Source organism: Xenopus laevis, chromosome 7L (genome assembly GCF_017654675.1).
Source record: "Xenopus laevis strain J_2021 chromosome 7L, Xenopus_laevis_v10.1, whole genome shotgun sequence".
Classification (NCBI taxonomy): Eukaryota; Metazoa; Chordata; class Amphibia; order Anura; family Pipidae; genus Xenopus; species Xenopus laevis.
Window position 1 is genome coordinate 26,322,881 of NC_054383.1, and position 27,557 is coordinate 26,350,437.

Below are 27,557 nucleotides of genomic sequence, written 5' to 3' on the forward strand. Positions count from 1 at the left end.
AGATTCGACAGGACAACGCTAATTCACTAAAATCCGAAGTTGTGTCCAGGGCGACGAACACTGGCAAAAATTGCACTAGCGTTACTGTGCCAAGCAAAATGAAGTTGCGCTAGGTTTACCTAATTTGCATACGGTGGGAAGTTTAAGTTCAATGGACGTATATGTTGCAGTAAATACATTACACTACACAAGCCTGGGAAACCTTAATAAAAGAATATAGAGTTGTTATATTGGCCTACAGATGAGCCCAGTGTGTAGTTTATGTGCCATATGTTAGGAAATGTAGGGGGGAAGCAGGTTACCCCAAAATAATTTTGCGCTCTTTTGCTCTTAACCTGAGAAAAGGAAAAGACGATAGCGTTTTTTGGGACTGGTAAAATCCACAACTTAGTGAATTTGCATTGTTACGTCCATTTACCAGAGCGCAAATTCGGCAGGCATTAGGGAGTGAAGTACCTATCTCCTCTATCTCCTTCTCTAGCGAAGTTACGCCAGCGACCATTAGTAAATCGGAGAAGTACTGAAATGACGTCACACTGGCAAATTTTCCCCAGCATTAGTCACTTCGCCCTTTAGTAAATTTGCCCCTAAATTCCAACTCTGATATCTGGCATTCCAGGTTAATTGGAATTCAGTTATTGTGTTAAGAGTTCACTCTCTTGTGTTAAAACCATTAACCAGGTATATTTCTACATTAACAAGGAAGTTATGGATGCGACAATGTGCATAGAATGGGGAAGCTGGTCTCACAGAATTTGCATTCAGCAACTAACTGTACATTTTGCACATGCCTTTTAATGTATAGAAAATACATTATGTAGTGTAATGTAATGAAAGGTACGTTTGCTATAACTTGAGTCTCCTATAGCAACAACAGAATCTACTGTCAACTGTTTAAAAGCAAACATCTTATTGTCTGCTATGGGTTTCTCCATCTGGGCAAACTTTGTGCCTTGTATTACATATGGGGATAGTTATATTCCTATTGTGGGATTTCCATTGTTTCTATAAAAGTTATTAGTCAGGACTTCAAATGCTATTAGTCAGTTACCTCTATTGGCATAGATATAAAGTCAGAGGCCAACTGGGATGGCCATCAAACGTGTGGAGAAATTGCTCGTAAATCAGTGATGGGCGAATCTGACCCGCTTCGCTTCGTCGAAAATTTGCAAAATGGCTAAAATTCGCCAAAATGCATTGAAGTCTACAGGAGACAAAAGTTTTTTGATACACAACAATTTTTTTTGATACGCAACAATTTTTTTTGATACGCAACTCGCCCATTCGAGTATATGGTCTTTATTTTCGCTGCAAAGTCGAATCATTTTGCTCATCACTACACATAATTCATTAATTAATTTGTTGGGTTTAAAGATTTCAGTGCAATGGAACAGTACATGTTTTACCTTTGCAGTTTTATAAAAAAAAAAAAGTTGTTTTTGAACCTAATCAGTATTCAAAGTACTGAAAGCAGTACAGGGAGCAAGCCCAAGAAATCCCAATGTTATTAATAGGGAAAAAAATAAATTTAAAGGACGGCTGGTATTTTTTTCCAGAAAAAGGTGGCAACCCTAATGGCAACAATGCAGTATATTTATTGAGGTTTGTTTACATCCTTTACTGCTCTTTCCTATTTATTGAAAGGGTGATATCACAAGAGAGAATATCCCTAAAACACTGGGCCTCTGGGTGCTTTCCCCTTACTTCCACACATACGAGGATGCCATTCTAAATAAGAAAACCACAGATACACGTTTTAGGGTCAGGCCACACTGGGCGTTTTGGGGAGATTTGGTCGCCTGGCGACTAATCGCCTCGTTTTTGTGGCGACCAATCTCCCCAAACGCCTTCCCTCACTCAGCGCCGGTTAAAATGAAAAAAAAAAAACGCCGGCTCTAATCACACGTGCTGATTCGTTTTCCAAAGTCGCCCAAAGTGCAAAATGAAAAAAGGCCGGCGCTAATCACAAGCACTGATTCGTTTTCCGAAGTCGCCCGAAAAGCAAAATGAAAAAACGCCGGCCATAATCACACGCGACGATTCGTTTTCCGAAGTCGCCCGAAGTGCAAAATGAAAAAAGCCGGTGCTAATCACACGCGGCGATTCGTTTTCCAAAGTCGCACGAAGTGCAAAATGAAAAAATGCCGGCGCTAATCACACGCAGCAATTCGTTTTCCGAAGTCGCTGAAAGCTGCACTTCGGAAAAAACTAATGGTCGCGTGTGATTAGCGCCGGTGTTTTTTCATTTTAGCCGGCGCAGAGTGAGGGAAGGTGTTTAGGGAGATTGGTCGCCAGGTGACCAAATCTCCCCAAAATGTCAGTGTGGCCTGACCCCTAAAAGTTGTATCTGAAGTTGCACTTCGGGCGACTTCAGAAAAAACTTATCGCCGCGTGTGATTAGCACTGGCGTTTTTTCATTTTAGCCGGCGCAGAGTGAGGGAAGGTGTTTGGGGAGATCGGTCACCGCAAAAACGAGACGATTATTCGCCAGGTGACCAAATCTCCCCAAAACGCCCAGTGTGGCCTGACTGATCAGGCCAAGAATCCCAGGCAGCATCATGTGACACCATATCTACACGTATTAACCAATCATTCTGCCTCGCATAATGACAAAAGGTGGTTAAACAAGCGCTTCTGCGTGAAAAACGACGAGCCCGATTCTGTATGCAAATTTACTCTGACTATAACGTCTTAAAAAAAAAAAAAGTGTCAACTTCGTGTTTCTCTGACGTTTGTTCCTTGCGGGCCGCCGTAGCGTTCTTAGTTAAGGGAACCACGTGATTATGATGTCATCGGATGAGGAAGTACATCTCTGAATAAGGGTGTACTGGGGGTGATGGCATCTTATAAAAAGGTAATAGCATCGATAGAAAATCTGCTCTAGACGAACGTATTTCGTTGTCCTAATGTGGTATTTAAGGGTTTTTAGGGTTTAGGGGGGGGCGTTTGTGAGAGGCGGATATGAGTAAATATGTCGGGGCTTGGTGACTGTGCAAGCTGGGCTGTCTGTATCCCCGGCTGCCTGGATTGCCTATTTGCTTTGTCCTCTCACTGCTCTTTTCACTGTTAGATATTGATGTTCTGCCTGCGGATCTTCAGCCGCTGTTAAATGACCACTTCCAATATCAGCGGCCGCGGAGCCCGTCGAGGAGGGGTTGCTGGGAGTGGTATATGGCTGACGATCCGCGGTGCCGGATAACAATACCCTGGACGCTATGGAGGCTATTTCTGCCCAGCCTACCAAACTATATTATCTTAGCTGATGGATGTAAGATTTTAGGCCCTCCCCCGCTGCTGAACTGCACATACTGGCCTTCCCGAGAGAGAATGATGGGAGTTGTAGTTAATCGTTACGACAGTGTCGCAAGCCGAACACTGGCATTGCAGCAAAGCCAATTGAATGGGTTGCCTTATTTAATAATGCATACTTATTATTTAGCATGAATTATAAGCCTAGGGTGCTAATGTGGGAGATTCACAAATAAATATGAGCCCTAGAATCACAATTCCTAGAATACTGCCTTTGGTGGATGCTGGGCCCACCCAAAAGCAGAGGCCTGTAATCACAATTTTATCTTTTAAACTACTTAAAGGGGTTGTTCACCTTTAAATGAACGATTAGTATGATGTAGAGAGTGATATTCTGAGACCATTTGCAATTGGTTTTCATTTTTCCTTATGTAAGGTTTTTGAGTTATTTAGCTCTTTATTCAGCAGTTTCAGTAATCTGGTTGCTAGGGTCCACATTCCCCTAACAACCATGCACTGATTTGAATAAGAGATTGGAATAGGAGAGACAACACACAGGAGCTAGAGCGCTCCAACCTCATCTGCCGATTCTATTTAAAAGAAACGTTATGCACAATTATATATGTATTGGGCTGTTTTAAACTCCAGCGTCCATTTAAATTAATATAATACAAGGCAAATCCCTAATGGTTAACCAAATCGACAGTATGGCTCGAGTGCTCATGCCTCGAACCCTCCGCTTAATGGTGATCTAGGCAAACGTGCAGACGCTAGGGTCACTCACCTCTCCTTTTCGGTGGCCTGAACCCTCAGCAAGTGTTTGAACTGGAATAGGAGAGGCCTGAATAAAAAAACAAGTAATAAAAAGTTGCAATAACAATACTAGGGATGCACTGAATCCACTATTTGGTATTCGGCCAAATCCCAGAATCCTTCTCGAAAGATTCAGCCGAATTGAATCCGAATCCTAATTTACATATGCAAATTAGGGGGAAACCATTTTTTACTTCCTTGATTTGTGAGGAAAAGTCACGCGATCTCCCTCTCAGACCCTAATTTACATATGTAAATTAGGGTTCGAATTCAGTTCGGCCGAATCCAAATCCTGCTGAAAAAGGCCGAATCCTGGATTCGGTGCATCCCTAAACAATACATTTTTAGCCTTACAGAGTATTTGCTTTTTAGATGAGGTGCGCGACGCCCATTTGAAAGCCGTAAAGAGTCTGAAGAAAAAAAAGCAAATAACTACAAAACAGACCAATTGTATAGTTTCTTAGAATTGGACATTCTATATCATACTAAAAGTTACCACCCGTTTAACTTCAATTCATGCAAGATGAGAATTAAAGTTGTAGCATAAGGCCAGTCTATTAAACACGGTGTCCATGTAATTTTGTAGTATTGCGCAGGTGGTTCAGTAGATTTATTGATTTATTCACCTGCTCTCAAGTGATTATCTCTGGAGAACCGACACAGGTGGTGTCCTTAAATACCCCCAAAAATAGTCTATATTTTTATTCATACAAAAGGGTAGTTTTAAGGATCTAGCCCCAAATAAGAATAAATAAATAAATGTTTTTAAGGTTACTGCTGGAGGGCTGTTAAACTGTAGAACAAGATGTTGCACCCCTTGGAATTTTTACGGGCCTAAAAATGTAGAATTAAAGGACAAGGAAAGGTGTATTCACTATGAGTGCCAATATGAAAGGAAAATAAGTAAAATAACTTAGTGATTTGATTCACTTGGGAGTGCCTAACATATTAGCACCCGAAAACAAATGCACTTTTTCTTGTCCTTTACATCATGAATAGAATTCAGCACATGAGCATGCTTTTATTATTTTATGGAGTTACTTATTTTAATAGGGTCTTCCCTACATTCGCATAGGTATAGAATATAACTGACCGCTATGCTAGGAAAGTGCTTTCTCAGCTCGCACTTTTACTCACCAAACCCCCACAATTTATTGCCCCCCTAATCCCCAGCCCTGATACCTTGGTGGGTGGGAGAATTCAAACTCCACTAGTTCCATTTGATGGTTCCTTCAAATGCATTTTCAGATTAACTTTTTAATTATAAAATGAAGTCTTTGTTTAAAGTGTAATCAATTGTTATAGCCTTTTACTACCTCTGGTATAATGATTTAACTGTGATCATTTTATTTTCTGGAATCAGCTTATATGAAACCATAACATTGAGAATAATTAAGAAACAATTTATATAAACTCTAAACAGTAACTGGAAAAGGACTGAGATGGAAGGATTTTCATGTTCTCTTCAGCCACCAGTAAGAACTTTTTATTTTTATCTTTTAATTTATTTATTTTTGTGAAAGAAAACCATTTGATTTAGAATTATGCCTAGTTTTTTTAGTTTAATTCTTTTTATGGTTTAAATGTTTTTGTTCTGTTTTCTTTGAATTTTTTTTAAAAAAAAGTCATTAGAGGTATGGGTTATATTATCCAGAATGTTTGGGACTTAAGGTTTTCTGGATAATGTGGAGTCTACTTTACAAAAAAAAAAAAGATTGCTTTTCCCATCAAAAAGGATTTATGGTGGTTTAGTTACCGTCAAGTACAGGGTACTGGTTTATTATTTCATAAACAAAAATTGGTCAAATGCGAACAACTGTTTGAAAAGAACATTATGGCAACTGGCATTGTTTTATCTCTGGACCTTTCTCAATAACTGGTTTATAGATCCCATACCTGTATTATCCTACAACTTCATGAAAAAAAGGTTTTCTGTTTAATTACAATACTTGGGGATACTGAGAATTTTATGGCTATGACACATGGGCTAAATAAGGTTTTTGTTGCCTGCACGAGTTTCAGCTGTAGCCCTGCTGTTACACCCATAGGTTAGAATATTATTGCTTGGAATTGCTTACTGACAAATTTCCGTAACCATAATCACCTGACCTAGGTGCACTGGCAGGGTCAGAGCAGATACCCCAGGGGTCTATGAAAAATCAAATATAAAAACTCAAATTTGCCCTTGCCTTAGAGCACAAGGGGTGTTTTGTTCACCACTGCCTTTGGATAGTTAACCACAGTGGCCAAACACTTCTTTCTCTGAGTTTTGTTGCTCTGAATGACCAGCAAACTATTAAACACAGGGAGTGAAGGGATGAACATCTAAAATAGTCCAGTACGGTAATGTTTTATAGATTTGGAACCAGTCTGTCGACTCCTGTGTGAATTTTCAACCTTAATTTCAATGTTAGGGAGCTTCAAGTCTTCTGATGGGGTTTGGCATTATATTTATTATCTTTTATTTAAATAGCTCTGACATGTGCCACAGCACTTTATAGACATTCTATATCATTCACATCTATACCCCAGTTGTGCATCTTAACAATGTTATGTGATGCACACATTGATTAGTTAACCCATAACACTACTGTGGTTTGACTGCCTGCCACAGAACATTGAGTTGCAATATTGATCCTACTTCATTCATTCTGACTTCTTTCAGAGTCTTGGTTAAAGCTGTGATGCGGTGGTGTGCTGGGATTGGCTACCTGCAGCAGGCTATACAGTCTGTACATGTATGAATCTGCTACAAGTACCATTTCTGTTGCACTCTTTGTATGTATTCCTGGGCAAGCCATTAGGGTGGTGGCACATGGGGAGATTTAGTCGCCTGTGATAATTTTTCGCTACTTTGGGTGACTTTGGAAAACCGCATCAATACTTATGCAATCCCGCCGGTGAGGAAGGCATTTCAGGGAGATTAGGGTTAGTTCACACGAGGAGATTCAGGGAGATTTTGTCGCCTGGTGACTAATCGCCTCGTCTTCTGAGCGACAATCTCCCTGAACTGCCTCAGCGTGTTTTCCCATAGGCTATAATGAAAAGTCGCCTGAGTTAAAGCACACGCGGCGAAGCATTTTCCATAGTCGCCCAAAGCAGGCGACTGGAAAACGCATCGCCGCGTGTGCTTTAGCGCAGGCGACTTTTCAAAGCAATTATCACTATTGTCTATTTTGTTGTCCTGACAAGTAGCTAATATATATATATATATATAGAATAGAGAGGGGTGCACGGTAATTTTTGCATACACCAATAGTTTCCAAACCAGCACTCCCTTTAGTGAAATTTTTTTTATTTTATTACATAGTATCTATTTCCAACGTTTCGGTCCCTGTGTACTCACACAGGCGCGTGTAGGCGCCGAACGCAGTTGAGACGCAACATGCTGCATTTTTCCTGCGTTCGACGCCTACACGCGCCTGTGTGAGTACAGCCCCATTTGAAAAAATTTAATTTGTCTACTCCTGCGCTCCCCTGCGGCTGAACGCAGAAAAACGGAACACAGGGGAGCGCAGGTAAAAACGCTCGTCTGTAAGAGCCCTTAGAGTGAAGACACACAGAGCTACTGGTAGCAGCGATTTGTCACTGCTACAAAATAGACAATAATATTAATTGGCTTTAAGATACTAAGTGTGTTTTAGCATAGACAATTCTCAGTATTGTCTATGCCAAGGTATGTATGTTTTTGTTATTTTGTAGCTGCTACTAGTAGCTCCGTGTGTACTGTATCCAACCATTTTAGTGTACTTGAATTAATTTTCTTTTTGTGCCAGTAGAATTTCCTAGAGGGGCGACTCATGATTTCTCTTTGAATAAGTTGTAATCACAGATATGTGATGGCTGTTGCATTCTATACCTTGATTGCCGGTACTGTAGTTTGTGATCTATGGCACATAAAGGGTTAAAAAAAGAGCACTGACCTTTTTTAATTGTCCAAGAAAAAGTTAGACATTGGTTTGACTTGGTTCTGAAAGGGCCAGAAAAACCCCACATACCTGTGTTTAATCTTGGCTTAATAAATCAACCTTGTAATGAATCAGTGCTGCTTGTTCTTTAATAGAGAAGTAAATGAGAAAAAGGGTGCTAATATGTTGGGCAGCTCCCAATGTTGAAATTCTCTAACCTTGTGGCCCGGTATTGACATGCGTAAAAAACTCAACCCACACCTGACCCTAACACCGCAAAACCTTAACCCACATCCATAAAAATTGCCATTGTAGGATTCCATTGCATCAGTTGTGGGAGCCACAGAAAGCCATATCTCAGAAAACACGCTACAGTATTGTACCCCAGTGTGACCCACACCTGCCATGGACACCCAACATTCAGGCAGTACCCAACCCATGGGTAGAGTACTGCTGCATCACATTTGATACGTTTCCCCAGTATCCTTTGGGACACCCTGGAAAGGCACATTCGCCATTTAGTAAACTTCTCTTTAGTAAATTAGCCAAAAGTAATCCATTTCCCAAGTACCTCCTGCGCTGTCCTGTGCATGTACATGAGAAGTATATTAAAGGGGTTGTTAACCTTTGAGATTACTTTTAGTATGTCTTAGTGAGTGATATTCTGAGACAATTTGCAATTGGTTTTCATTTTTTATTACTTCTGGGTTTTGTGTTATATAGCTTTTTATTCAGCAGCTCTCCAGTTTGTAATGTCAGCTAGCTGGTTGCTAGGGTCCACATTACCCTAGCAACCATGCATTGATTTGATTGAGAATATGAAATATTATTAGGAGAGGCCTGAATAGAAAAAGGAGTAATAAAAAGTAGCAATAACAATACATTTGTAGCCTTACAGAACATTTGTTTTTAGACAGGGTCAGTGGCCCCCATTTCAAAGCTGGAAAGAGTAGAAGGGGCAAATAATTCAGAAACTATAAAAAAATAAATTGAAAAGTTGCTTTGAATTGGCCATTCTATAACATACTAAAAGTTATCTTAAAGTTGAACCACCCCTTTAAACATGATACCATTGGCCTAAGCTTTATTTACTAATTTTTATGTTTAGTAAGTGGAGCATCGTTTCATTATATACATATTCCCTCCAACCGTTTGCTGGGCCAGATTGAACATTGAGTTCAATTCTTTTTTAGCAGAATAAATAGGGAGTTTATTATACAGAAATAAGTCCCACATTTAACCCATGGAATACTGAAACCTTTTACTCTTGAGGAACTTTTTTTTTTTAATTTCTCACAGTGATTCTACATTTGCCAGTGCTGAAGAGTTAATGGTTACTGCTAGAACGAATAGGGTAGGTATTCGATCAAAGCAGGTTTTGCTTGAGCTGTTTTTGTTTCAAATAACAACTATTGTTGTAAAAGTGAAAGCTGGCTCATCTTACAGATTTAGTTTTGCCATTATCTGACTGTAGGCTCCCCACAAGCTCCATATTACCTCCCACAGGCCTTATATTGTGCATATAATCCCATTACAAGAAGCCATGAGGGAGGGTGGGACATGATTGAGGAAGTATTATTGGGGTTGTGGCCATCTGAACAAGGCCACAAGTGAGTTTTTCTTTTTTTTTTTTCCCCTGTGCAATAGCCTATGAATTCTGTTGTGGTCACAATTCAAATGTTAAAAAAATAATTTAAAAAAAATTTTGGTGTGTATTTGTGATTTAAAGGGGTAGTGTACCAGAAAATTAACTTTTTGTATGACAATGATGTCGTATTCTAAGACCATGTACAATTGGGTTTAATTTTTTGTTGTTTGTTTCTTTAGGGCAGAGACACGCTGCAATTTGGGGAGATTAGTCTAGCCTTCCTGCTGGCTAGAATGAAAATCGCCGGCAGGATGGTACTAGGAGCGATTAGTTTTCCGAAGACGCCTGAAGTTGCTTCATGAGGAAACTCCGGGCGACTTCGGAAAACTAATCGCGCATGGCGATTTTCATTCTAGCCAGCGGGGAGGCAGTTTGGGGAGATTAGTCTCCCTGAAGAAGAGGAGATTTGTCGCCGGGCAACTAATCTTCCCGAAATTGCAGCGTGTGTCTCTGCCCTAAAGCTCCCCATAGACGCGACGATTCTTCTTGCCGAAAGACCGATTTTAGGGAAGCCCGACCAATTATCGTGTGGTTAGTGGTATTCGAATGATCGTACATCTTACGATTTTTCGGTCGACATCTGTCGGGAAATTGATCGGCCAGGTCAAAAAATCTTTGTCGGTCCCAGTGCAATCTCTCTATGTTTGCAGGGCCAAGCAGGCAGCTCCCCTTTGTTCTCCTGGTAAATTGGTCTTTTTAGTTGATGGTAAATTCGTACGATCGTACGATCGTTCTGAGAAGATCGTGGTCTCACGATCAGGATCTGATCTTTTAAAAATCTCAACATCTATGACCAGCTTTAGGGTCTGGCCACCAGAGCAGATTCGGGGAGATTAGTCGCCCTAGCGACAAATCTCCTCTTCTTCGGGGCGACAATCTCTGCAAACTGCCTTCCCCTTGCCCTCCACCGGCTAAAATGAAAATTGCCCGGGGGAAGGCACATGCGGCGCTTTGTTTTCCGAAGTCGCCTGAAGTTGCCTCACGAGGAATCCCCGAATCTGCTCATGTGGCCAGACCCTAAGGTTTAGAATGAAACTGGTATCTTAGGATAATTGGTCCCTACAAAAGCTGGCCATACATATGAAGAGCCGTTCGTTTGGCTATCTCGCCAAACAAGTGGATCTCTCCTTGATATGCCCACCTTCAGGTGGGAGATATCGGGCTGATCCGATCGTGGGCCCCAAGTCCCAATGATTGGATTACAACGAAAAGAAAACTGCGCTCGAGGACCGCATCAACCAACCAATGCGGTCCTTGATCCGACAGGATTTTAAAGCCTGACCCATCTACATCTGGCTGACTATGGGCCAGATATCAATCAGGGAAGCCCGTCAGAGGGCCATACACTAGGCCAGTGAACCCCAACCAGTAGCTCGCGAGCAACATGTTGCTCCCCAACCCCTTGAATGTTGCTCCCAGTGGCCTCAGCAGGTGTTTATTTTTGTATTCCTGGTTTGAAGGAAAGCTTTATTTGCATAAAAACCAGGTGCACAGCCAAACACAGTCTCCTGTTGGATGTCAGTCCACATGGGGGGCTACCAAATAGAAAATCACAGGCTTTATTTGGCATCCCAGGGACTTTTTTCATGCTTGTGTTGCTCCCCAACTCTTCTTACTTTGAATGTGGCTCACAGGTAAAAAAGGTTGGGGACCCCTGCACTAGGCAATAAGCTGCCGACGTAATCTGTCAGCATCTTATATCGGCTTGTGTATGGGAGGCCTTTACCCTAGCAACCATATTGTGGGTTGAATGTCAGACTGGAAATTATATAGTACAGCAAGACTGAATACAAAGCACAATTATCAAAAAGATAAAATGCCATGTCAGAATTAATATGCACGATGGTTTCTTGGTGTTGCTGGCCTTGACAACTAGGTAATTTTTTACTTTTCACTTTAGATTAGAAATACAAAACAACCATTTTCAGGTTTGCTCAGAATATTAAAATATACCATGCTAGTTAATTATACCCTGATGGTCCCCTTTAATGAGCGGACACAACAATTTAAAGTTTTTTTTTTTTTTAATCTGTCAAAGATGGAGCCTTTCAAGGAATTTTTATTGTCCATCGTCTGCTGAAGTTCTCCATTTAGTTATTGTGACATCATCATTTTAATCTGGCTCATAAATATATGATGTGCCAGGTTTATTAAGATCAAAATAAATTAGACGGCGCTTGTTTATTGTTAATTAACTTTGCTAATAGCTTCAAGTACATACTGCTAAATAGTTATTCACATGGCAGGAATGGCTTTCCAGCTTTGCCATTTCAAATACGGCTGTTGATGGCATAGACTGCATTTTGGCTATTTGGATGTTTATACCATTTTATATAGGTTTTTTTTGGTTCTAAGCTTTTTTTCCCACCCACAAAGTTATTAGCTGACTTGAGATAGATCAGACTCCCTACATGGCCCATATCCCCATCTGAGACAATTCAACGTTGTCCCCATTATGCACCTTCTAACGGTGATTCATTCCAGCGGTCAATCTGCAGTTCTTTGTTTCCTGCTGTTTGACTGCAGTTATATTCTAATTATATTCTAATTAACACAAGCAGTAAATTCTGCTGAAATACTTGAGGGCTCGTGTGTAGATGGCCATTGATTGTCATGTTTTTTGTGCCCAGTAGCATCAACAATTGTCTTCAGATGTATTTGTTTCTTGGTGCAATTCAGTAAAGATCACACTAAAAAGGAAAATCTTATCTATAGTGAACTATACAGGCATATATGGGAAAATGCTATAAAGATATATAATCCGTTTGAACACCAACCTGCTCAAGATTGTTCAACCTCCATTCAACTGATTAGGATCATGGCACGGATTTAAGGCTGAAAAAGCACTGCTTCAACACACCAGTTTGGTCCTTGTCCAATGGCATTTTGTAACCTGAACAATATCTAGCTGTTTTTCTGGTTAGGCAGGCTAATAAGCTAGGCCAGGTCGGCTTTATCATCCAGTATATGGTCACCTTTATTCCATTTCTGCAGTGGTTCTCAAATCTTAAGTATTTTTGCAATGTGTATTAAATGTAAAAAATGGTTTGCTTTTCTCCAAATTAAGCAGTTAGACAAACATCTAGTTACCATCTTCTTCCCAACTACACTGATGCAGCTTTAATCCTACTGGCTGACAAGATGCGGCTATGCACTTTCTTTACTCCTCCTAGTTAGTGTACAATAACCCATCCTTTAGCTGGATTCTGCTGAACCCAAGGAATGGGGTTGCACCGAATCCACTATTTTGGATTCTGCCGAATCCTTTGTGAAAGATTTGGCCGAATATAAATCCAAATCCTGAAAAACATATTTTACTTCCTTGTTTTGTGACAAAAAGTCACAAGATTTCCCTTTCCACCCCTAATTTGCGTATGTAGATTAGGACTCAGATTTGGTTCGCCTGGGCAGTAGGATTCGCCCGAAACCGAATCCTGCTGAAAAAGGCTGAATTCTTGCCGAATCCCGAACCGAATCCTGGATTTGGTGCGTCCCTACCAAGGAATACCTAAGTTGTTTGGAGGTATACATATAATTAAAACCACATTACAAACCGGCTTATTACCGGAACTATTCTAGTACAGTTGCAACTACCGTATATACTCGAGTATAAGCCGAGTTTTTCAGCCCCCAAAATATGCTGAAAAACGCTACCTCGGCTTATACTCGGGTCAAGCGCAAAAACGGTCGCCGGCGTCCAAGAATAGTCGCCGGCGTCCAAGAATAGTCGCCGGCGTCCAAGAATAGTCGCCGGCGTCCAAGAATAGTCGCCGGCGTTCAAGAATAGTCTCCAAGAATATTCGCTGGTGTCCAAGAATGGTCGCCGGCATCCAAAAACAAGACGCCGGCATCCAAAAACAAGACGCCGGCATCCAAAAACAAGACGCCGGCACCTCCAATGGGAGCAGAAACCCTAAATTTTTTGATTGAAACTGACCAGAAGCTGCTGCATTTCTCAACCTCGGCTTATACTCGAGTCAATAAGCTTTCCCAGTTTTTGGAGGTAACATTAGGTACCTCTGCTTATACTCGGGACGGCTTATACTCGAGTATATACGGTACATAAATGGGCAGTGCTTCAGGGCATATTTGTGCCCTCCCATAGAGATATTAATCACGTGCTGCGCTGCAACCTGAGCTTTTTCTCCTAAATTTTATTTTTAATAAATTAGTCAACGTTTGTAAACCCAATGCAGACACACGTAGTCTGTATTTCGTGTGAGTGACTGGTACTTTAGGGATTAAACATTTGCTAATTTTTTTAAATCAAATTATTATTAATTTTTTGGATGATGGTTTCCCTTTAAAACAGTGGTGTCCAATCTTTTGGCTTCCCTGGGCCACGTTGGAAAAATAAAAATTGTCTGGGGCCACACATGAAATACACAAACACTTTTGATTTGTAACAGTAAAGAAAATACACAGTAAAGAACTACAATACCAGTTGGATAACCAGATGGAGCTATACACTGGAATATGGGACACCTGGATATTAAATACACTTATTATTACATTATTATGACGTTTTCTCGGGAACGGAGTGTTTCGAGATGGGCCGCATTCATATCCATCCTGGGCCGCAGGTTGGACGCCCCTGCTTTAAAAGATCAAACAAGTTGAGATGAAAAAGGATCAATTAGTTGTTTTGATTTATTCGCAACTAGTCTGACCCTTTTCTCTGTGTTCACTCTCTGGGCTGGCATAAGTACCAGTTAGTAAATATGTTTGGAGCTCACAGGGGGAAGTGGTGCATCATTTAGAACAATCATTTTTTTTATTTTTTAATAGGACTGCTAAATATGTTTTGCAGAACAATATGGTGATTTTAAATCCCACAAACGGAGTAAAGTTTTCCCATGTTAGTTATTTGTGGAGCCCCTTTTCGCCAACTAGCAAGCTTTTGAGTTATATACTAATTTATTACATATCTGTGTTGTGTTCTTTTTTAATGCTACACTTTGATGCAACAAAAGACAACTAATCATGTTGCATTCTGCATTTCCTGTGCATTAACTCATGTTGTAATAGGTAGATTGTGCAGTATTGTATCATTTTCCTGAAAGACTTCATGTATTGCAGTGGAAGGCTTTGTGGGCAGAGTTTGGTTACACCGCTGGCCACAACAAATATCTTTCCTTGTTTTGCTAACTCGCAACGGCTATCACTCCTCTCAACCTAAAATCATAATGCAAAACACAGTACTATAAGTTCGTGGCCATTGTGGAGACTAGTGTTCCAAGCCTTCAGTCTAACCTCACACGTAATGGATTTATCCGCTGATGTTCTAGTGGGCATTTTTGGGCAGACAGGCTATTGTCAGTGGCTGTTATCAGTCTGCATATTTTTGCAGAAGCAGATCTGCTCAATGCCCCTGCTCCATTGATTTTTATCTGGTCAGCCTATGTGCGGTCGCACACAGGGGAGCTGAAGCTGAGGTCAGTATTTGGGTTGACCTCCGTCTGTGTGTGACCGCACACAGTCTGATTGAATTCAAATCAATGGAGCAGGGGCTGGGGTTGCCAACTTCCGGGTGAAACGTTCCTGTCCGGATTTCCAAATTAGGAAATCCGGACAGGACGTTGAAGTGAATGACTTGACAATCAGCCAATCGCTGATCGCCACGTCATCAGTACCCTGACATCACTCCGCCCGCCCCCTGCTCATTTTCACACAAAAAAAAAGGTGGCAACCCTAGCAGGGGCACTGAGCAGATCTGCTTCTCTCCGACGGCAAAAATAAGCAGACTGACAACAGCCTGTGTGCCTATATCCTTATGCTACTTCTGGTAGAACATATCATGGGATTTATTAGGGAGCCAATCAGTTGGCTACTATACAAAATCAATCCGTGTATAACTGCCTTTTAACCTCTAGTTTTGCCAATGGGAGACCTCTCCAAATACTTCCTAGGGCACTACTCGAGTTTCTATCGTACTACAAATAGTTACAGATCTAGGAACTAAATTTCTGAAACCCAAAATAGGAAGTCCCTTTGATATGGTTCTTCCTAAACACAACACTGTTACTGCCGTGAGACCAGGTTGGCCACTTTGCCACAGACAGCACTTTACAAGACCTGGAAAATTTAGGTGGCAGATTTATTAAATGTGGAAGTGAATTTTGAATTGAAAAAATTAGAATATGGGAATTTATAATGTACTGTCTCTTTAAAAATTCGACTTCGACCATTCGCCATCTAAAACCTGCTGAGTCAATTGGTGGACTTTTGAAAAATCAAATTTTTTTTTTTTTTTGGGAAAAGCTTTGAATCTAATTTGATCGAATGCACTATTACTTCGATTTGAACGAAAACGGACCTATTCGACCCAAAAAAACTTTGACTTAATTTCGGTTGCTCATTTTGAATTAGAATTTCAAAGTTTTTTCAATTCGACCCTTGATAAATATGCCCCTGAGATTTCATTTTGTTTTAACCAGAAATTTGCATTAGTATAATGCATTACCCTGCAAGTGGGTGCAAATTCAAAACTTGTATGACTTCTCATGTGTGCAAGCATGTTTGGAAGTATCTGGTGCAGTATGATTTACCTAAAATCTTAATAATGGCGGCTAGGCAAAACTTTAATAAGAAAAAAACTATTTTTTTTTAAATACATTTTTTCATATTTAAACTATATTGTGTCTTTAAAGGAGAACAAAACCCTAAAAATGCCTTATTTTACATATTGAACTTATTGTACCAGCCTAAAGTTTCAGCTTCTCAAAAGCAGCAATGATCTTTGACTTCAAACTTGTCTCAAGGGGTCACCATCTTGGAAAGTGTTAGCTCTGAGCAGCTAAGCTTAGGTATTGTTGCAAATTTATAAGCAGAAATACTTTTGTCTGTGATATAAGATTATGCTACAGGGCTGATTATTAAATTCTGGTTTCTGTGCTGCCATTTGTTAATTACTAATCAACCTTATATTGTGACATTTATAGTCTATATATACAGTATATTTTGAGTCAGACCCTAAGCTCAGGTAGTAACTGACAGCAGCACAGAGCATGTGCAGTGAATCGGCAGAAAAGATGAGGAGCTACTGGGGCATCTTCAGTGACACCGATTTCTACTGCTAAAGGGCTGAGGTTGCCTTGGGCTGGTACAGAAGCCCAAAACATAATGTGCAACGTTTCTAGCTACTTCTTCTTTAGTTAAAGGAACAGTAACATCAAAAAATAAAAGTGTTTTAAAGTAATGAAAATATAATGCAGTGTTGCCCTGCACTGGTAAAACTGGTGTGTTTGCTTAAGAAACACTACTATTGTTTATATAAATAAGCTGCTGTGTAGCAATGGGGGCAGCCATTCAAAGGAGAAAAGGCTCAGGTTATACAGCAGATAGCAGATAAGCTCTGTCACTCTAATGGTGTTATCTGTTATGCATTAGTTAACCTGTGCCATATAGCCGTTTTTCAATTTCCGCCATTGCTCCACAGCAGCTTGTTTATATGAACTATATTAGTGTTTTTGAAGCAAACAGATCAGTTTTACCAGTGCAGGGCAACAGTACATTATATTTTCATTACTTTAAAACACTTTCATTTTTTGGTGTTACTGTTCCTTTAAGCTTTAGTTCTCCTTTAAGATGCCGTAAATTTGGTATAACTGCACAGGTTAAGTGGGTTTTCTTTTTTTTTTTTTTTTTTTCTGTACTGAAATTTGTTTGTGTGTATATATAGACAGCAATCTGTTTTATTATGGCAATAAGGTTTGTAGTGGTTAGGAATTCTTGGCTGTTTGCTGGAGCATGCTTTCAAATTAACATATGACCTATAGTTCAAGTTATCTTGGCCTTAATTCCTTTTTGGCATGCCTGTGTGTTACAATGCTAAGTGGTTAAATCCTACAGCCAGGTTGTCTGCAGCATTGAAGTTTACTTTTATGTAATCCTGCAGTGTTTTCCTACTCCCTTCCTGTTCCCAGCCATGTTTGAATCATTACTTCAACAGGCATAGGATGCTCAATCAACAAATGAAGCTGCAGAGGAGAAGAGCTAAAGCAAAATGACCTGTGCCTCACTTAAAATAGAATTTTGTGGGTAGTTGGTATAGTTGTGGTTTAGAACATTAAGTTAACTTTTAGTAAATTATAGAATGACTAATGATAAACAACTTTTCTATTGGTCTTCATTTTTTCTTTTTTGTAGTATTTTAATTTTGTCTTCTGTTTCCAGCTTTCAAATGGGGGTCACTGACCTCCTCAAATCAAAATGCTCAAAAAATTTTATTGTGTTATGGTTACATAAGGAATAGTTAATAATACATTATTATTAGGGATGCACCGAATCCAGGATTCGGTTCGGGATTCGGCCTTTTTCAGCAGGATTCAGATTCGCCGGAATCCTTCTGCACGGTCGCACTGAATCCTAATTTGCATATGCAAATTAGGGGCGGGGAGGGAAGTGGCATGACTTTTTGTCACAAAACAAGGAAGTAAAATATGTTTTTCCCTTCCCACCCCTAATATGCAAATTAGGATTCGGATTCGGTTCAGTATTGGGCCGAATCTTTCATGAAGGATTCAGGGGTTCGGCCGAATCAAAAATACTGGATTCGTTGCATTCCTAATTATTATTATAATACAATATCATAATATAATAATACATAATAAATATCATTCTTAAATATAGCAATATAACTTTACCCATAAATCAATATAATATTTAAGCAATACAAAATGCTAACAATGCTATTATGGATGTAGATCCTAATGGGACAACATCACTAAAAGTAGATCCCCATTAGTAAAGTATGGGCAATCCTGGTTTAGAGTCTGCGCCTGAATTACTGAGCTGCCAGACTGAAACACCAGCGACAGGAACATTCACCTTTAAACTTAGATTTTGGAAAAACAGTCAAAAATTAATCATGGAAATTAATTTAAAAAATTCTTTGTTACCCAAAAATAATCTAAAAACTACTGAACTGAAAAAAAGTGTTTGGAAGGTGAACAACCACTTTAACCTTTAAATTTACTTTTAACAACCCCTTTAAAGGGGCTGTTCACCTTCCAAACACTTTTTTCAATTCAGTTGTTTTCAGATTGTTCCCCAGAAATAGACTTTTTCAATTACTTTCCATTATTTATTTATTTTTACTGGTTTCCCAAAATCTAAGTTTAAAGTTGAATGTTGGTGTCTCTGGTGTTTGAGTCTGGCAGTTTAGTAATCTAGACTCTAAAATGTTACAATTTAGCAAAATTTAGTTGATACATTTCTCAGCAGCATCTCTGGAGTATTAGCAACTATTGTATCAATTCTAACAGCTGCCTGTAATGAAACCCAGAGATTCTGCTCAGCAGGGACAAACATAAGAAATGTATCAACTAAATGTATCATTTTGGAACAGTTTACAGGGTCAGCGACCCCCCCCAGAGCTGCTTCGGAAGGTGAAAAATTACACTTTATACTTCAATATTAGAAAAACCGTCACACATAGACAAAAGAGTCATTGGAAAAAGTCGTTCTTTCTGGTGATCTATCTGAAAACAACTAGTTGTTTGAAGGTGAACCACCCCTTTAAGTTAAATTCATTAGCGCCTGCTCTCTTAAAGATGGTTCACCTTTAAGTCAACTTTTAGTGTGTTATAAACTGGCCCATTGTAAGCAGCTTTTCAATTGGTCTTCATTATTTATTTTTATTTCAATTATTTGCCTTGTTCTGACTCTTTCCAACTTTGATAGGGGTCACTGACCCCATCAAAAAACAAATTCTCTGTAAAACTACAAATTTACGGTTTCTGCTACCTTTTACTACTCCTCTTTCTTTTCAGGTCCTGATTCGTATTCAAGTCTCTTATTCAAATCAATGCAGGGTTGCTAGGGTAATTTGGACCCTTGCAACCAGATTGCTAAAACTGCAATCTGGAGAGCTGCTAAATACTGTATCTCATGAAAACTAATTGCAAATAATCTCAGAACATCACTCTACATCATACTAAAAAACTCGGATGAACAACCCCTTATATTATTGTTCCTGCTTACCCCGAGAATGAGCCCTGGATGATGTTTATAGGTTGTGTTTATATTGCACTTCATGATCACTAGAAGCTGGTTTTCATGATACTTTCCCCTATGTGTAAGCTAATGGCACATTTCTATATATGATTAAACAAGTTGTCGGTATTTTCCTTTTTATTGGTTTACAGTCTTCTATGCATTCAACGTCTATTGAAATCTCTGACTTGACCTATTTTGCTAGTTCTAGAAAGGGTTTAGTGCTGAAATTGTAAAACTGTAAAATTATAAAATTGTACTCATCCTTAGAATTGTCCTAAATTCGACTGGTGTTTTTTATTTTTTTTTTATAAACCACTATTATGTTGGCTTAATGTAGTAATTGTATTTTTTCGTAGCTTCAATATCTGATATTCTAACAGAATCCCTGTACTTTCTGCCCTAATGTACATTAATTTTACCAGATGTTTTAAATATTTGGAAATAATTATATGTAGTGGCTGAGGGCCATGTAGTAATGATCTAAGGTCTGCATGAGGCCCCTGTCCTCCACAAAACTGGCATACATGTTGAGATGCATTAGTTGGTCACCAACCAAGTTAATATCTGCCTGATTTGGCCATCCACACACTGAGCACAATTGGGTTTATCTGATTAGTGTTCTCAGGGCCTACAGAATCCTATTAAATGAAGACTGCATCAATGTACCAATACAGTCCTCACCAAGCAGATATTGGCCGGCAGCTTATCTGGAGACCCCCATACAAGAGCTAATATGCAACTTCTGCTAGTGTCTAAAGTTGGCCACATGGACCAAGTGCCATCCCACTGTATTCTTCGGGAAAACGAAGCGCCGCGAGTGCCATGCCGCAGGTGATTTTCTCATTCTAGCAGGCAGAAGACAGGGGGAAGCCGTTCGGGGAGATTAGTTCCCCAAAGAAGAGGCAATTAGTCGCCAGGCGACTAAATCTCCCTGAATCTCCAGGCGTGACCTTACCCTTATAGAGCATTTGTGTTTTTAGATGGTGTCCGTGACCCCTCCCCCCATTTGAAAGTTGGAAAGAGTCAGAAGAAAAAGGCAAATAAGTTTCCTCATGACGCAACTTCGGAAATCCAAAGCGATTAGTATGCCATCCCGCCGGCAATTCGTAATCTTGCTGGTGGAAAGGCATTTTGGGGAGACACTTTCATCACCCTAACTTGGTTAAGATGTTGCTTTTTATGTATATTACTTTCTGTAAATTGGGCAGTAAATATAGAGGTATAGGATCTGGTATACAGAATTTTTTGGGATTTCCTGGAATTTTTTATTTTTTTATTTTATTTTGATGACTTGCAGGGAAGGACAGAATGGTCTGGAAAATGGCAAGAAATTGTAGTTACAGAAAGCTGAGGGAGGTATTTATTGGGAACTTGGAAGTCTACTTGTAAGATTTACTTATTCATATTTTGTTTTCACTAGAACTGTAAGTGATTGCCACTGGTGGGGTTTTGTCCATTGTCATACTTTGGTTCTCGCTGGAAGGACCACATGGGCAATCTGTAATAAGATAATGGCACAAGAATAGACCTTGTAGTTGCTACTTGCAGCTGGTTATGTTCACAGTGTGCAGTTATATACCTCATGGGTGAAAGGGAAACTATACCTCTAAACATTGCAAGTTTCTATGAACATAACAGCTAAAACAGCTCATATGTAAAACTTTTTCTATTAGTTTGTGCCATTGGATAATCCCATATTGAAAAACCTGCAATATTAAGTACTGAAGTCTATGAGGTTGTGTACTCAACCCAGAGGCACACACACACATATATATGCTAGTTTATATCAGCCCCCCCCCCATGTAAAACAAAGTAGGATTAGCCCATACCCTCCATAGATCTGTGTCTTTTACTCCCACACTACTTCCTGTTAGTTAGAACCTGCATTATTTCCTGTCAGGTGATCGGTGAGTGACACGCACAACTTAACAAAATAATGATTCATGGAAAAGATGTGACATTTCCTGATATGTATATGCTAGTTTGGCAAGACCTTTATTATCATAGAATGTATAGTTTTCCTATATAGGAAACAAAGATCTCTTGTATTAAACTTAAAGGAACAGTAACATCAAACAATTAAAGTGTTTTAAAGTAAAACAAATGATAATGCAGTGTTGCCCTGCACTGGTAAAACCGATGTTTGCTTCAGAAACACTACTATTGTTTATATAAATAAGCTGCTGTGCAGCAATGGGGGCAGCCATTCAAAGGAAAAAAGGCTCAGGTTACACAGCAGATAAGCTCTGTAGAACATACTGGTGTTATCTGTTATCCACTATTTAACCTGTGCCATATAGCCATTTTTCGATTTCTGCCATTTCTACACAGCAGCTTGTTTATATATTAATGATGCTGAAGCAAACAGATCAGTTTTACCAGTGCAGGACAACACTACATGATATTTTCATTACTTTAAACCACTTTCCTTTTTTTTTGTGTGTTACTGTTCCTTTAAGCATTGATTTCTTCCCGTAACACACTACCTTTCCCTATGACCAGCATGAAATTAGCATCTATCCCAATTGCTGTATATTCTGGGGAATGCATATCTTGTCTGTCTGGCTTATGAAATATGTGATATATAAGGGAAGAATCTTAAATACCTTGTATTAAAATTTACCTCAAAATCATAATTACATTTGGGTGTGGGCGTATTTTTTATTTATTTTTTGACTTCATATCATCTTTTTTTTTTTTTTTTTTTCTTGTGCTTAATTCTGTGAGTATCCACTTATTTCTTGCCCACCTCAAACAAATGTTTCTTGTAGGTCGGGTAAATCCATTTGGATGTTCAGCCGGAGAATTTTTCTCCCCAAATTAATTTTCTTTGGACCCAAATCCTCCTGGGCATGTGACTTCAATATAACCTGCCCTACATAATAGTGATTAGTAAAATAATTATCTTACAGGACAGAAGAAATCGGGCAGCACTGTTCTTCCACAGCAGCAAGGGACCAAAAACAATGTGTGAAATTACGTGGGCAGTATGCTGTGATTTTATCCATGCTGGGTCTAAATAATGGTGCATAGGTTTCAAACACACTCTCCCTTTTATAATTCTACTTAAACTGCAACATGTACGTTGATTATTTTTTTATTTGATTTTGTGCTAACACGACCAATACTAATAGTACATACGCAATACATTTATTCAGTTAGAAAGTCTTTCTTCCTTTCTTCTAAATAGTGTTTGCTCCTCTATTATTTCTTATAAGTTTGAATTAAAACTTCAAAGAAAACTTAACCCGTATTTAGTAGTTGGTTTTGCAGTCACTCCTTCTTTAAATATTTAGCAAATCATTAAGCATGTTTTTTCTGCAATGGGGTTCTTGTGTGCATATTTTTTGTTTATATGAGTGGGGAGCCGCCATGATTGCTGTAGTTTAACTACTTCCAAAAAATAATGAAAAAGTTCCCTCAAGCGGCTACATTTACTTTGAGAAATGATAGAATTTACCTTCAATAACTAACCACCTCAAAGATGAATGCACTTAAAGAGCCATACAGGTATGGGATCTGTTATCTGGAAACCCATTATGCGGAAAGCTCGGAATTGTGGGTAGGCCATCGCCCATAGGCTCCAATGTAATTAAACAATTCACATTTTTAAAAAGGATTTTCTCTTTAAAAATGAATCCGCATCTTGTGCTTGATCTAAACTAAGATATAATGAATCCCTAGTGAAGACATAACAATTCTGTTATTTAATGCTTTAAATTTTTTATTTTTTTAAGTAGACAAAGTAATGAGTCCCCTTTACAGAAAGCAGCATTCTGGGTAGCCGGTCCCATACCTGTAGTTAGATTTGTGAAGAATGCTTGTTTAATGCCTGTTAAGCCATGTCCCAGTGCCACCACTTGTTTGGCAACTGGCCACTAGAAATTCTAAATTACATCAACCGATCCTGCCATAAATGAAGAATTCCTCCCAAAAACACAATAAATTTGCTCTCCATGGCTGCATAAAATGCAGCAAGAGCACACCTGTTTTGCAGCCTAATCCTTGCATAAACCCACTTGTTACAATACTCTTTCTATCTAAAAGAACTTTTCAAATTAACACACGAAACCCTTTTGAACTTTAAAATAAAGTGAACTGCATGGCCTATATATGTAATCTCCCAAAGCTGCTTAAAACAAGTTTCACTCCCACGCCTCAGTCTGAAACACGTTTACAACCTCATTGTGGGTGGCACGGTGGCCTTTTCTTGTAAAATGCACTATACAATTCTTTTGTTTTGTATACTTAATCTACCAATATTTTTGCTAATGTTTTGCGTGCAATTTTAATTTTTTTTTTTTTGTCATTTGTCTAAACATATAAAGCTTTAAAACAAATGTCAATAGGTTAGGCACCCTCAATTACAATTTTTTTTTATATTTTCCTGGGAAGGTTGAATAAAATTAGTGCCAAAGGACATAACAGGTGAATACCTAGGTGCAAATTTACTTATGGTCGAATATCGAGGGTTAATTAACCCTCGATATTCAACTGTCGAAGTTAAATCCTTCGACTTCGAATATCAAAGTCGAAGGATTTAGCGCTATTCGTTCGATCAAACAAAAAATCGTTCGATTAAATCCTTCGAAGGATTTTAATCCATTGATTGAACGATTTTTGTTTGACCAAAAAAAGATAGCCAAGCCTATGGGGACCTTCCCCATAGGCTAACATTGACTTCGGTAGCTTTTAGGTGGCGAACTAGCGGGTCGAAGTTTTTTTTTTTTTTTTTAAAGAGACAGTACTTCAACTATCGAATGGTCAAATGATTTTTAGTTGTAATCGTTCGACCTTCGACTACGACTTCGACTCGAAGTAGCCAACAAAAAACATTCGAAATTCGAAGTTTTTTTCCTCTATTCCTTCATTCGAGCTAAGTAAATGGGCCCCTAATGTGTTTCTTGCCTGTTGGGGCACTTACTCATAGGCTAGAAAACTTGTTTTTCTTTATTTTAGGAGGTGCTTTGAAAATGAAAATTTAAAAAAAAAAGAATTAACTGATGTGTTCCTCTGAATTTCCACACCATGCTACGGTCTCTTAAACTAAGTGTATCAGCCCTCTCTATAAAGGAAATCACCTTATTTATTAGGAAACGGATGAGTTTGTGTATGCGGGGCTTTATACTTCCCTTTGAACGGAACCCTGTTTATAGGGGCATCCCTAGTTCCGGAGACTTGATATTCAAAAAGCTTCACATTATGTGAAGGTTTTCTCCCAAATACAAATAACAAACATGATGGTAATGAAGCTACATGAATCTCTAATGGTGGCAACACAGTTTTAAAATGATTACATTTTTTTTGTACACTTAAAGTATGGTGATTTGAATTAAAGATAAATCTTAAAACCCCAAGTCCCCTGCATCTGGATAATAGATCCTATACCTGTATTAAACCTTAAACATGCTGTAAGTGTACAAAAAGCATGGGGAAAAGCCCTAAAAAGGGGAAGAGTGAAGGAGAATGAATGATTGACGGTTCCTTTTAACGTGGACTTAGATAGGAGCGATTACATGTTGGCAAGGACATAATTGGAAAAGTCATTTAATATCTGGGCTATAAAGATGGCTGTGCATTTCTGCATTAGCGCTGGGCTCTTCTCTACTTTTAAAAAGATGTATCTTTATGTATTTCTTTTTGGCATAGAATCAAAGAGCTCACCCGTCACACGTCTCTTCTTTGCACAGTAGTACTAAACAAGTCCAGTATGGGGGTTTAATCCACAAATTTGTTAACATTTCGTTTCTTAAAGAGATTGCATTTCATATGAGGCCCCCAATAAAATTCTTGAAATGTTTGTTACAAGGAAAGATGGAAACTTAAGTCTCATGCAGCGCCGTGCAACTTGAACTATAAAATTTGGCCCTGATGAAAGAGAGATGCTAAGAGTCTGTTCTATTCACTGAAATAGTTGGCAGCAGCTGCCCTCGGTATCCCGTTCAGCAAAGTCGCTTATATTTTCTATATTTGTGATATAGTGTGTGCAAGTTAAGATCGAAGGCAGGATGAAGACTTAGTGGCAAGCGCAGCTGCGCTTTGGCAGGAGGGTACAGCTGTCAATATATTCCTCTAGGGGGTAACAGTGACAGTTTTACAACTTTCAATTTTTTTTATATCACTTAAATGTTCAGAGCTTTCTATTTTATATAGTGCCAACTGTATCCTCAGCAATTTACAAGACTGCAACACAGAAGAGATCTGAAACATTACATAATACATTACCAACATGTCAATGGCATAATGTTGCAGCATACTTTAGGGTAAGCAAGTTTTAATTCTAAATGATGTGAGGATATACAAAGGCAAACTAATTCTAAAGGAAGATCTGCAATGACTTAATAGCTCTGTATCACCAAAAAATGTTGGTATTTAAAGATAGATATTTAATAATACTGTAAACTGCAGTGTAGCCATTGGGCCTGATATTGACGTTCTAATAGGGCTGTAAGGTCGATATCATAATAGGTATTCAACTAATTTAGCACTTGAGTGGTTCAGAGGTCTAGGTGTCCTTTGTGGCCCTTACTTCAAGGAGAATTCAACCCTAATGTTAAAAAAAACCCTACCCTACATAGAACCCCCCCTCCCCCCAGCCTACCTGTTACCCTGGGCAAGGGTTTAGTAAGGGTTTAGTTCTTCTTTAAAGGTGAAAGCCTTTGTAATGCATACTATAATAATAATAAAGCTTGTTTGATATCCACCAGGTTATTTACTTTCTTAGAATGATGAGGATTAATTATTAATACATTTTTAAGACTTCATGCCAATCATGAACCGAGTTTAAAAGCTTCCTCAATGATGAAACTTTATTATGAAGAAGTGGCATTGAGTGCTGGCTGTCATGCTCAGATAAGCAGAAATTCCTTCTTACACAATAAGTAATGGGAATAGATAGAGCCAGTATCTGCATTTACAGGTAGAAAAGGAGCTTGGCCTAAATATATTATTTTTAATATATTTGGTGGTGATTATGCCTGATTGTGAAAGGATTTCCCCCTTTTCAATTTTTTTAAACAATGGAATATAAGAAAAATAAATTTTTTTTTTTTTTTTTAGATTTAATTTCCTTTGTTTAGAAGTGTACAAATGCATATATGCCCCCTTACAGATGGTAACAATTTGCATTACCTTTAGTGTTTATGGCTGCTAGTAAGCATTTCCCCTCACTTTTATGGTGGAGTCAGCAACCTTTTGAAGGTTTTTTGAGCATGAGCAGCCGTAACATCACCATTGGATATAGGTTATGACACTGGGTAGACCGTTCCATAACTTAATATTTTAAACCATTCAGTTGTTGACCTGCTTTGTGTTTGTTCTTATATGCTCACCTGTGCTTTAGTTTAGGACATGATGGGCTTTACAGAACAAAGCAGAATTTGCGGTTCCTACTCTAAGGGTAAGGTCACACTTGGCGATTCGGGGAGATTTAGTTGCCCGGCGACTTATCGCCTCTTCTTTGGAGCGACTTATCTCCCCGAACTGCTTTCCCCTGCCTTCCGCCTGCTAGAATAAAAAATCGCAGCGGCATGACAACTCGCTGCGCTTCATTTTCCGAAATTTACTCATGCAACTTCGGAAAACAATGCTCTGCGAGTGCCATGCCACTAGCGATTCTTCATTCTAGCAGGGGAAAGCAGTTCGGGGAGATTAGTCGCCCCCAAAGAAGAGGCGATTAGTTGCCGGGCGACTAAATCTCCCTGAATCTCCAAGTGTGACCATACCCTAATAGCATTTTGTGCTAGCGACCCCCCACACCCTCACACTACCACAGAGTAATTGATTGTTAGTAGAAGGTTCTGTGAAATGTCCCCCCCCCCCATTTGTGATGACCCCAATTCTCCAAAAAGTCTGGAGTGACATCTACAGTGGTGTGAAAAACTTTGCCCCCTTCCTGATTTCTTATTCTTTTGCATGTTTATCACACAAAATGTTTCTGA

The 27,557-nt window shown here is 39.1% G+C and overlaps 1 protein-coding gene across 12 annotated transcripts in view; it reads left to right on the plus strand.

The window, feature by feature from the left end:
- The first annotated feature begins 2,691 nt into the window (after positions 1 to 2,691).
- The window catches only part of btrc.L (beta-transducin repeat containing E3 ubiquitin protein ligase L homeolog), a 117,789-nt gene continuing 92,923 nt past the window's right edge, over positions 2,692 to 27,557 (plus strand). For 6 of the 12 annotated variants that reach the window (XM_018225237.2, XM_018225240.2, XM_018225241.2 and 3 more), the window contains exons 1-2: positions 2,700 to 2,854; positions 5,426 to 5,537. In XM_018225237.2, the coding sequence (XP_018080726.1) occupies positions 5,505 to 5,537 (33 nt within the window). In that variant the 5' untranslated portion in view covers positions 2,700 to 2,854; positions 5,426 to 5,504. Of the gene's footprint in view, positions 2,855 to 5,425; positions 5,538 to 27,557 lie in introns of all 12 variants that reach the window. The other 6 variants (XM_018225238.2, XM_018225242.2, XM_018225246.2 and 3 more) reach the window with 6 other exon arrangements.